General features: G+C 43.8%; 1 protein-coding gene across 1 annotated transcript in view; it reads right to left on the bottom strand.

The window, feature by feature from the left end:
• The window catches only part of LOC141192272 (uncharacterized), a 42,292-nt gene extending 29,712 nt beyond the window's left edge, over positions 1-12,580 (bottom strand). Inside the window, exons 1-4 of the mRNA XM_073661767.1 lie at positions 12,410-12,580; positions 1,732-1,881; positions 1,431-1,607; positions 1,226-1,349 (exon numbers count right to left, since the gene is read on the bottom strand). Coding sequence (XP_073517868.1) covers positions 1,226-1,349; positions 1,431-1,607; positions 1,732-1,881; positions 12,410-12,580 — 622 coding nt within the window. The remainder of the gene's footprint in view (positions 1-1,225; positions 1,350-1,430; positions 1,608-1,731; positions 1,882-12,409) is intronic.
• Between the last annotated feature and the right edge of the window lie 273 nt (positions 12,581-12,853).

The following is a 12,853-nucleotide window of genomic DNA, read 5'->3' as shown; positions in this document are numbered from 1 at the left end:
GTAAATTCGTTCAACTGGTCAGCTGCTAACAAATTGATAGCTCGCAAATTCTTTTTGGTGTTATGACCTTTCTTCCCAAAAGGATTGCAACACGATTTTTGCAAATGCTCATATTTGGTCAAGAATGAAGTTTCATGGTGTAAACAGATTTGTGAATGTTCGTCAAAATTTAGTCCCACTCGTCGACCCAGCAATTTCTATGCTATGGGTGAATGTCTTAAGGTGGCACTTCGAATTGTTCGCAAGGCCGATAGAGCACTGGGCCGATTCTTCATCAATTTCATTCTCCATCGCTAAAAAAGAAATAATATATGCATTAAAATGTAACAATAGTCAATAACTTTTCATAAACAAAAAGGTTTATAGGTTTTTGATTATAATAGACATTGCTAGCAACAATACAACTCTGTAACATGTGATAAGAATCTGAAAATCAAACACAAAATCAATGCATTACGCGCATAAATAACACCATGTTCAGTGGCATTTTTCTTTCCTTAAACTGAGAGACTCCAAAAAAAAACCAATGATCCTTGTAGAGAAAAATGTGCTCTTTCTAATGATATCAGAATTAATACATTTTAGGGGTACCCTTTTTGAGAAATTTGACCTAAAAATAGGTAAAATTCGTTTTTTTTAAGTTTTTCATCATATGTGGGTGTGAATATTTCCACAAATACATATGGTTTGACCATGATATTGCAGCAATGCAAAGTCATGTAGATGTTTTGTGTACAGGGCAAAGCACCAGTTACTATTGGTTTTTGGTCTTGAGTTATATATGGGCAAAGTTTGGCATAAATTTTATGCAACGCGTTTTACAAGCTACTTTGACACAAAATTGCGGCCGAAATATTGTTTTGTCATAGCCGGTAATAATTTTATCGTGTTTAGCAGCAAAAGTTGAGCTAGTATGCCAAATTTCAGCATCATAGCCAGTATACAGTAGAACTCTAATGGCTATGTGCCAAAGTTTGCAAAATCCTCTTAGCTGAAGCCGCAGGCTTGGTGGAACCTCCAGTGAAAGGTCAACAGTGCCCAATGTATTTGAGATCTGGCCCTAAAAATTTACAGAACCTCTTTTCAAACATACATGTACATCCTTAGAAATTTTCAGCAAAATCGGAGAAGGTCGAGTAGGGACGATTTTTAAAACTGGTCCACTTGATGTGGAATGACCCATACAGATAATTATAGGCCGTGTGTATTTAGTCCTGTCTATTACCTGGTGATTTGAGGGGCTGGGGAACCTCCATCATGACGACCTTGTACAGATCTTTGTGTCCTTCTAAATACTCCCACTCCTCCATGGAGAAATAGACAGCGACATCCTGACACCTTATAGGAACCTGACACATACAATGATACAGTCATCCCCCAATCCTTAATAGTGTTACTGTATAATGTCCCAGCATTCCCAGCAGTGTCACCTCTCCAGTCAGCAGCTCAATCATCTTGTAGGTGAGTTCTAGGATCTTCTGGTCATTGATGTCCTCATGTATCAGGGGGTGAGGTGGAGGACCTGTGATTGGGCTCAGGGGTCTTCTCCATCCCTCAGACACAGGGTCCTGACAGCGCTCTCTAGAGGTCTTCACTACTGTGTAATCCTGGTTATGGAGACACATTAATAAATCTCACTCCAGACATTTCCAGAGTCCTCACCTCTCCAGTTCTGTCCATCTGTTATTCCCATAGATAATGATGTAATGTGACGTCATCAGAATCTCTCACCTCTCCAGTAAGCCGGAAGAGGATCTCTAGGGTGAGGTGTAATATCCTCTCCGCCATCTTGTCTCTGTCCATATTCATCCTTGATGGGTAAATCAGGAAAATTCTCTTATCTAGAAGATCTTCACTGAGAGGATCTGATATTATAGAGACCTGAATGAGAAAATGAGCCGATGTAACATCATAAATATCCGGTGTAATAATACAATTACTGGAGATAATAAGGGGAAACATATGAGAGTTATTATTTTACAGTATTTAGTTTTCTTCTTTACATCTAGTAATAAAACCTATATATTTTAGGCCACAGACAACAAGCAGTTTCTTCCTCGGAGTCTGTAGCTGATCACGTTTCTCATAGACTCATCTTCCATAACGCTAATTCTCGTCTCATTTACCAACACTGGAATCGGCATTAGCAATACTGCAGGAGATATTCATTACACGTGACATGAGAAATAACTACTTCATGATGAGGACGACATTAGGCTTTCCTATATTGCAAGAAAAACACCAGAAATAAAGCAGATATTAAAATGTTTCAAAAGAAAATTGGTACCAACAATTCTTGTAAAAAGAAAAAAACATGAAAAAAGAAATTTTCTTATTTTTAATACGTTAAACATTTAAGAAAAACAAAAAACCTCTTTTGGGCATCAGAACATAGATGTACACCGCAGGGATGGCACAGGTGTGGCTGCAACAAAAACCCTGGCAGTTTAACCACTTGCTGCTGACAGAAACAAACATGGCATCTAAGAAGGTTTGGTAGAGTTTTGCTGAATGTCCCTCCTCCCCCAAGGTCTTGATAGTATGGGGCCTCCTAGGTACTACGATATATAAATGCCTAATAATGGTGCCTGGGCCTTTAATGTACAAAAGTCTATTAGGGCCGGGCCCGAGGTGGCATTCAATAAGTTACTTTTTAAAGCGCCCATACACATTAGACTAAAGCTGCATGAAAGTTGGTTGACTATATAATATATTTGGGGGCCTGAATTTCAGAGGCTAATCTGTTTGTTCTTCCTGTAGATAATCCTCCGCTAGAGGAGTCTGGAGGTGACTCTCATACAGACCACAGGAAAGCTGGAATATTTGTGTGATTGGGGGAGTCGGGAGAGATGGCTGAACGGTCATTTGGCAGACGGCTAACACTTATCTCATGTGTATGGGGCCATTAGTATTACAGTGACAGTCAGTGATGATACACAGCACTACAGTAGTACAGTGCATTATCTGAGCAATCAGAGGCTTGTATGTTGTATGATCGCACTAAGGAGAGTTGTTTAACCCCTTAACAACATCTGACGTACTAATACGCGTCTGTGCCCTGGGACTTAAGAGCCAGACCCGTATTAGTACGTCATGGCGATCGGGCGCGCACACAGGCTGTGCGGGCGCGATCGCCGCCGGGTGTCAGCTGATTGTCACAGCTGACACCCGGTACTATGTGCAGGGAGCGGTCCTGCACCGCTCCCAGCACATTAACCCCCGCGATGCTGCGATCGAAGTCGATCGCGGCATTGCGGGGGCAAGGGGAGGTGATCGACGATACTCACCTCCTCTTCCGGCTTCCAGCGCAGTCTGCAAAGGCTTCCCGGGTGTTGCCATGACGACTCGATGTCGTCATGACAACATCCGGGTCACCAGAGAGCAGGAAGATTGCTTGGACATGCGCAGTGCATCTCCAAGCAATCTTCACACTGTGCACTTCTGACAGCCTGCATGGCATAGGGATGGTGCTGCATTCCTGTGCCATGCAGGCGATCAGAGAAAAAACAGTGAAAGTCCCAGAGTGGGACAAAGTAATAAAGTGTATAAACTGTGTGAAAGTGGAAAAAAAAAAAAAATGTGCAAAAATATAAAAAAAAAATAAAAAAAATACACCAAAAATAAAAATATAATGTACCCATCAATAAATATTATTATAAAAAAAAAAAAAACAATAAAAGTACACATATTTGGTATCGTCGCGTCCGGAACAACCTGACCTATAAAACTGTCCCACTAGTTAACCCCTTCAGTGAACACGGTAAAAAAAGAAGAAGCAAAAAACAATGCTTTATCACCATACTGCCAAACAAAAAGTGGAATAACACGCGATCAAAAAGACGCATATAAATAAAAATGGTACCGCTGAAAACGTCATCTCGTCCCGCAAAAAACAAGCCGCCATACAGCTCCATCAGCCGAAAAATAAAAAAGTTATAGCTCTCAGAATAAAGCGATGCTAAAAAATATTTTTTTCTATAAAATAGCTTTTATTGTGTATAAGCGCCAAAACATAGAAAAATGATACAAATGTGGTACCGCTGTAAACGTACTGACCCGAAGAATAAAGCTACCTCATCAATTTTACCACACGTGGAACAGAATAAAAAAAAAAGAAAAAAAACAATTCCTGAATTGTTGGTTTTTGTTTATTCTGCCTCCCAAAAATCGGAATAGAAAGCGATCAAAAAATGTCACGTGCCTGAAAATGGCACCAATAACAACGTCAATTCATCCCGCGAAAAACGAGCCGTCACATGACTGTCTGCCAAAATGTGGAAAAATTATAGCTCTCAAAATATAGCGATACAAGAACTAGATTTTACAAAAAATGCGTCTTTTAGTGTGTGACAGCTGTCAGTCATAAAAACCCCATATGATTCTGGCATTGCTGTAATCACACCGACCCGAAGAATAAAGTCGTCTAATCACTTATACCGCACAAGGAACGGCGCCAAAAATAAACTCTTGGGTTAGGATTGGGCTAGGGTTAGGGCTGGGTTTGGGGCTAGGGTTGTGCTGGGGTTAGGGCAGGGTTTGGGGCTAGGGTTGTGCTGGGGCTAGGGTTGTGCTAGGGCAAGGGTTGTTCTAGGGCTAGGGTTGTGCTAGGGTTAGGGCTGGGGTTGGGATTTTTTTCAAAAGTAAGAAAAAAAGATGACGATATGGTGACTAGTGTTGAGAGCAAGTGCTCGCTACTTGAGTTTGCATCGGGTGCTCTGGTATGCATTGAGTATCGTGGGTATTTGAGTGACATGCTCGAGTCTCTGCCCCATATGCTTCGCGGCCAAAAAACTTTACGGGGATTGCCTGCCATGCATGAGCGATCCCCGCATGTTTTTTTTTGGGTGTCTAATAACCGTGAAACATGCGGAGCAGGGACTCGAGCATGTCACTCGAGCACACGCTGTACATGGTGCATACCTGAGTACCCGATGCAAACTCAAGTAGCGAGCACTTGCGCTCAAGAATAATGACAACTTATTCAATATGATGACCTAATGTAAACAAATTCTGTGCCGTACCTCTGGGTTCAAAATGTTCACTATACATCTTAATAAAATCCTTGAGGGGTATAGTTTCCAAAATGGGGACACTTGTGGGGGAGCTCCACTGTTTAGGCACATCACGGGCTCTCCAAATGCGACATGGTGTCCACTAACAAATTGAATGGAAAATCGGCTCAAATTGTTAGCGGATGCCATGTTGCGTTTGGAGAGCCCCTGTGTGCCCAAACATTGGAGCTCCCCCACAAGTGACCCCATTTTGGAAACTAGACCCCCCAAGGCACCTATCTAGATGCATAGTGAGCACTTGGAACCCCCAGGTGCTTCACAAATTGATTCGTAAAAATGAAAAAGTGAAAAAAAAAACACTTTTTCATTTTTATGAATCAATTTGTGAAGCACCTGGGGTTCCAAGTGCTCACTATGCATCTAGATAGGTGCCTTGGGGGGTCTAGTTTCCAAAATGGGGTCACTTGTGGGGGAGCTCCAAAGTTTGGGCACACAGGGGCTCGCCAAACGCAACATGGTGTCCGCTAACAATTTGAGCCGACAATTTGTTAGCGGATATCATGTTGCATTTGGAGAGTCCCTGTGTGCCCAAACATTGGAGCTCCCCCACAAGTGACCCCATTTTGGAAACTAGACCCCCCAAGGCACCTATCTAGATTGATAGTGAGCACTTGGAACCCCAGGTGCTTCACAAATTGATTCATAAAAATGAAAAAGTGTTTTTTTTTTCACTTTTTCATTTTTACGAATCAATTTGTGAAGCACCTGGGGGTTCCAGGTGCTCACTATGCATCTAGAAAGGTGCCTTGGGGGGTCTAGTTTCCAAAATGGGGTCAGTTGTGGGGGAGCTCCAAAGTTTGGGCACAGAGGGGCTCTCCAAACGCAACGTGGTGTCCGCTAACAATTTGAACCGATTTTTCATTCAATTTGTTAGCGGATACCATGTTGCATTTGGAGAGTCCCTGTGTGCCCAAACATTGGAGCTCCCCCACAAGTGACCCCATTTTGGAAACTAGACTCCCCAAGGCACCTATCTAGATGCATAGTGAGCACTTGGAACCCCTAGGTGCTTCACAAATTGATTCGTAAAAATGAAAAAGTGTTTTTTTTTTCACTTTTTCATTTTTACGAATCAATTTGTGAAGCACCTGGGGGTTCCAAGTGCTCACTATGCATCTAGAAAGGTGCCTTGGGGGGTCTAGTTTCCAAAATGGGGTCACTTGTGGGGGAGCTCCAAAGTTTGGGCACACAGGGGCTCTCCAAACACAACATGGCGTCCGCTAATTATTCAAGCAAATTTTACAATCAAAAAGTCAAATGGCGCTCCTTCCCTTCCGAGCCCTGCCGTGCGCCAAAACAGTGTTTTTTCCCCAAATATTGGGTATCTGCGTGCCCAGGGGAAATTGCACAACAAATTTTGGGGTCCATTTTTTCTTGTTACCCCTGTGAAAATAAAAAAAATTGGGTCTAAAGTAACATTTTTGTGAAAAAAGTTAAATGTTCATTTTTTTCTTCCACATTCAAAAAATTCCTGTGAAGCACCTGAAGGGTTAATAAAGTTCTTTAATGTGGTTTTGAGCACCTTGAGGGGTGCAGTTTTTAGACTGGTGTCACTTTTGGGTATTTTCTGTCATAAAGACCTCTCAAAGTGACTTCAAATGTGATGTGGTCCCTAAAAAAATGGTTTTGTAAATTTTGTTGGAAAAATGAGAAATCGCTGGTCAACTTTTAACCCTTATAGCTCCCTAACAAAAAAAAATTTTGGTTCCAAAATTGTGCTGATGTAAAGTAGACATGTGGGAAATGTTATTTATTAACTCTTTTGTGTGACATATCGCTCTGATTTCAGGGCTTAAAAATTCAAATTTTGAAAATTGCAAAATTTTTGCCAAATTTCCGTTTTTTTCACAAATAAACGCAAGTGATATCGAAGAAATTTTTCCACAATCATGAAGTACAATATGTCACGAAAAAACAATCTCAGAATCAGGGGGATCCATTGAAGCGTTCCAGAGTAATTACCTCATAAAGTGACAGTGGTCAGAATTGTAAAAATTGGCCCGGTCATTAACGTGCAAACCACCCGCGGGGCTTAAGGGGTTAAAAAAAGTTTAAAAAAAAGTTTAACATGAAAAAAAAAATCAGTTTTAGCAACAAGAAACATCCGTCACTATAGGAACAACAGACTCACTACACAATATTGGTTGAGTCACGTCCATAACAACTTTACTATACTCTATTAACCTATAGACATCCTATACACAGTGGAGTAGACTGAAATCACAGATCCCAATATAAAACATAAATATAACCATATATACATAACCCGGACCAGATGGTATGGAGATGAATGAGGGAGACCAAAGTCCAAAAATAAACTTTACAAGAACTTAATATACATCAGATAGCAGGCACAACACTTCATGGATGCTTCTTCTGTATTATGCAGAGTCAAGAATCGGTTACACGTGTCGGTACTTAACTTTTGTTATAAGCTAAAACAATCCAGCAAATCATTATAAGTAGGCCAAACATCCCGCACCATACTGGTAACCTCAGCTCCCAGTTGATTTGCGAGTACCGTTTATAAGACGCAATATATACAGGGTGGACCATTTATATGGATACACTTGAATTAAATGGGAACGGTTGGTTATATCAACTTCCTGTTTGTGGCACATTAGTATATGGGAGGGGGAAAACTTTTCCAGATGAGTAGTGACCATGGTGGCCATTTTGAAGTCGGCCATTTTGGATCCAACTTTATTTTTTTTAATGGTAAGAGGGTCATGTGACACATCAAACTTATTGAGAATTTCATAAGAAAAACAATGGTGAGCTTGGTTTTAATGTAACTGTATTCTTTCATGAGTTTTTTACAAGTTTATGACCACTTATAAAATGTGTTCAAAGTGCTGCCCATTGTGTTGGATTGTCAATGCAACCCTCTTCCACTGATCGCAACACCACAGAAGAAATGCTAGCACCGGCTTCCAGTATCCGTTGTTTCAGATGCTGCACATCTCGTATCTTGATGGTATGGTGTGGTATATGGGGTACAAAGATAGTGGGGCCATTCTTCATCAATGGAAACCTCAATGCCACTGGATATCTGAAATTGCTACATGATGATGTGTTGCCCTCTTTATGTACTGAAGATGGCACGTTCCCTGAGTTTTTCCAACAAGATGGTGCACCACCACATTATGGGTGTCAGGTCCGAGCATTCCTGCATGAACAGTTTCCTGGAAAGTGGATTGGTTGTCGTGGGCCAGTAGAATGGCCACCAAGGTCTCCAGATCTGACCCCCTTAGACTTTTATCTATGGGGTCATCTAAAAGCAATTGTCTATGCTGTGAAGATACGAGATGTAGAGCATCTGAAACAACGGATACTGGAAGCCTGTGCCAGCATTTCATCTGCAGAGTTGCAATCAGTGGTATAGGGTTGCATTGACAATCCAACACAATGGGCAGCAATTTGAACACATTTTATAAGTGGTCATAAACTTTTTTCTTTTTCTTATGAAATTCTGAATAAGTCTGATGTGTCACATGACCCTCTTCCTATTGAAAAAATAAAGTTGTATCCAAAATGGCCGACTTCAAAATGGCCGCCATGGTCACCACCCATCTGGGTTTTGATGCCTTCAGTGTGAATGTACAATTTTCATAGTCATGAAAATACAGAAAAATCTTTAAATGAGAAGGTGTGTCCAAACTTTTGGTGTGTACTGTATATATATGAAAACTATGAATTAACACATGTGGAATTATATACTTAACAAAAAAGTGTGAAACAACTGAAAATATGTCTTATATTCTAGGTTCTTCAAAGTAGCCACCTTTTGCTTTGATGACTGCTTTGCACACTCTTGGCATTCTCTTGATGAGCTTCAAGAGGTAGTCACCGGAAATGGTCTTCCAACAATCTTGAAGGAGTTCCCAGAGATGCTTAGCACTTGTTGGCCCTTTTGCCTTCACTCTGCGGTCCAGCTCACCCCAAACCATCTAGATTGGGTTCAGGTCTGGTGACTGTGGAGGCCAGGTCATCTGGCGTAGCACCCCATCACTCTCATTCTTGGTCAAATAGCCCTTACACAGCCTGGAGGTGTGTTTGGGGTCATTGTCCTGTTGAAAAATAAATGATGGTCCAACTAAAAGCAAACTGGATGGAATAGCATGCCGCTGCAAGATGCTGTGGTAGCCATGCTGGTTCAGTATGCCTTAAATTTTGAATAAATCCCCAACAGTGTCACCAGCAAAGCACCCCCACACCATCACACCTCTTCCTCCATGCCTCACGGTGGGAACCATGCATGTAGAGTCCATCCGTTCACCTTTTCTGCGTCGCACAAAGACACGGTGGTTGGAACCAAAGATCTCAAATTTGGACTCATCAGACCAAAGCACAGATTTCCACTGGTCTAATGTCCATTCCTTGTGTTCTTTAGCCCAAACAAGTCTCTTCTGCTTGTTGCCTGTCCTTAGCAGTGGTTTCCTAGTAGCTATTTTACCATGAAGGCCTGCTGCACAAAGTCTCCTCTCAACAGTTGTTGTAGAGATGTGTCTGCTGCTAGAACTCTGTGTGGCATTGACCTGGTCTCTAATCTGAGCTGCTGTTAACCTGTGATTTCTGAGGCTGGTGACTCGGATAAACTTATCCTCAGAAGCAGAGGTGACTCTTGGTCTTCCTTTCCTGGGGCGGTCCTCATGTGAGCCTGTTTCTTTGTAGCGCTTGATGGTTTTTGCAACTGCACTTGGGGACACTTTCAAAGTTTGCCCAATTTTTCGGACTGACTGACCTTCATTTCTTAAAGTAGTGATGGCCACTCGTTTTTCTTTACTTAGCTGCTTTTTTCTTGCCATAATACAAATTCTAACAGTCTATTCAGTGGGACTATCAGCTGTGTATCCACCTGACGTATGCACAACACAACTGATGGTCCCAAGCCCATTTATAAGGCAAGAAATCCCACTTATTAAACCTGACAGGGCACACCTGTGAAGTGAAAACCATTTCCGGTGACTACCTCTTGAAGCTCATCAAGAGAATGCCAAGAGTGTGCAAAGCAGTCATCAAAGCAAAAGGTGGCTACTTTGAAGAACCTAGAATATAAGACATATTTTCAGTTGTTTCACACTTTTTTGTTAAGTATATAATTCCACATGTGTTAATTCATAGTTTTGATGCCTTCAGTGTGAATGTACAATTTTCATAGTCATGAAAATACAGAGAAATCTTTAAATGAGAAGGTGTGTCCAAACTTTTGGTCTGTACTACACACACACACATACACTGTGGCTGGTGGGGTCTGTGGGGGGAGCGGCAACGTAGTGGGCCACAGGAGGCAGGAGCCACCTACTGCAGACTACACTGTGCCCACTGCTAAAGAAAATGAATATTCGCTGCTCCCCACGCCCATGGATGTCGGGAGAAGTGAATATTTATTCTCCTAAATAGCGCTCAGTGTTGCCGCAGCACGGCTACAGCTGCGGCTCGATGGTCATGTGTGCCCGCTATTAAAGAGAATAAATATTCACTACTCCCCCGCTCCCATGGGTGTGGGGAGTAGAGAATATTCATGCTCTTTAATAGCAGGCACGTGTGATTGTCAAACCACTGCAGGAGCCGCGCTGCGGCTACACTGTGAGCGCTATTAAGGAGAGTGAATAGTCACTGACGTGAAGTCACGTCAATAGTCTCAGCGTGGGGAGCAGTGACTATTCCGGCAGCTCGCTTGCTCGTGTGAGGGCATACTAGGATGGGGATTGGGGAGCCATGCATACCAGGATAGGAATGAGGGGTGTCATGCATACCAGGATGGGGATATGGATTGGGGTGCCATGCATACCAGGATGGGGGATTGTGGTGCAATGCATACCAGGATGGAGGAGTGCCATGCATACCAGGATGGGGATTAGGGTGCCATGCCTACCAGTATGGAGATAGAGGGTGCCATGCCTACCAGTATGGGGATGGGGGTGCCATGCATTGCATACCAGAATGGGGATTGGGGTGCTGTGCTTACCAGGATGGGGATTGGGGTGCCGTGCATACCAGGATGGGGGATTGGGGTGCCATGCATACCAGGATGGGGGATTGAGGTGCCATGCATACCAGGATGAGACATGCATATCAGGATGAGGGATTAGAGGGGCCATGCATACCAGGATGAGGGATGAGACGGGCCATGCATACCAGGAATAGGGATGAGGGGTGCCATGCATATCAGGATGAGGGGTGCCATGCATACCAGGAAAAGGGATGAGGGGTGCCATGCATATCAGGATGAGGGGTGCCATGCATACCAGGAAAAGGGATGAGGGGTGCCATGCCTACCAGCATGAGGGGTGCCATGCATACCAGGATGAGGGGTGCCATGCATACCAGGATGAGGGGTGCCATGCATACCAGGATGAGGGGTGCCATGCATACCAGGATGGGGATTAGGGTGCCATGCCTACAAGGATGGGAATGGGAGTGCCATGCATTGCATACCAGAATGGGGATTGAGGTGCTGTGCATACCAGGATGGGGATTGGGGTGGCATGCATGCCAGGATGGGGGATTGGGGTGGCATGCATACCAGGATGGGGGATTGGGGTGCCATGCATACCAGGATGAGGTGAGACATGCATATCAGGATGAGGGATTAGAGGGGCCATGCATACCAGGATGAGGGATAAGAGGGGCCATGCAGACTAGGAAGAGGGATGAGGAGTGCCATGCATATCAGGATGAGGGGTGCCATGCATACCAGGATTGGGATGAGGGGTGCCATGGATACCAGGATGGGGATGATGGGTGCCATGCATACCAGGATGGGGATGAGGGGTGCCATGCATACCAGGATGGGGATGAGGGGTGCCATGCATACCAGGATGGGGATTAGGGGTGCCATGCATACCAGGATGAGGATGAGGGGTGCCATGCATACCAGGATGGGGATGAGGGCTGCCATGCATTCCAGGATGGGGATGAGGGGTGTCATGCATCTCAGGATGGGGATGAGGGGTGCCATGCATACTAGGATGGGGATGAGGGGTGCCATGCATACCAGGATGGGGATTGTTGGGGTTCCATGCAGGATGGGGGATTGGGGTGCAATGCATACCAGGATGGAGGGATGCCATGCACAGCAGGAGGGGGATGAGGGCCACGTATAACAGGAAGGAGGGGGCCATATATACCAGGATGGGGGTTATTAACAGAATTGGGGGACATTACCCCTATAACAGTGTCAGCAGCAGACCCCATCTCCCTTAACCGTGCATCATGACCACATTTTTTGCTTACATTTTTTTTTCTATAGGTGCGTCTTATGGTCCGGTGCGTCTTATAGTGCGAAAAATATGGTACGTCACTGGCTGAGGTGTATCTGTACGACTCCTCACTGGTACTCTCAAAGTACATTCAATGAGGGCTACACGCTCCTTGCTGCGACATTTCATCTTCAGTTCTTCATAGGAGAACTCATGTCCCAGTTTGGCGACACTGTAGCTTCCTCTCCAGACAATTGCTTGCTTAAATCCTGTTAGTTTAAGATAAGGAATCGTCCTTATCATTTCCCTTCAACTGACATCCCCACTATCATCATGGGTGACTTCAACATCCCCATTGACACTTCCCTCTCAGCTGCCTCTAAGCTTCTATCTCTCACTTCCTCTTTCGGCCTCGCTCAATGGTCCTCCACAGACACGCACAATGATGTACACACTCTGGACCTCATCTTCACCCGCCTCTGTTCCCTATCTAACCTCTCTTACTCACCTCTTCTTCTTTCTGACCACAACCTACTTACATTTTCTTCCCTCTCCTCTCCAGTTGCACAATCCCCA

The sequence above is a fragment of the Phyllobates terribilis genome, unplaced genomic scaffold, assembly GCF_046119375.1.
Source record: "Phyllobates terribilis strain yellow unplaced genomic scaffold, ASM4611937v1 Scaffold_56__1_contigs__length_8794411, whole genome shotgun sequence".
Taxonomy (NCBI): Eukaryota; Metazoa; Chordata; class Amphibia; order Anura; family Dendrobatidae; genus Phyllobates; species Phyllobates terribilis.
Note: the sequence above shows the minus strand (reverse complement) of the source record. Positions and strands in the feature narration are given on the sequence as shown.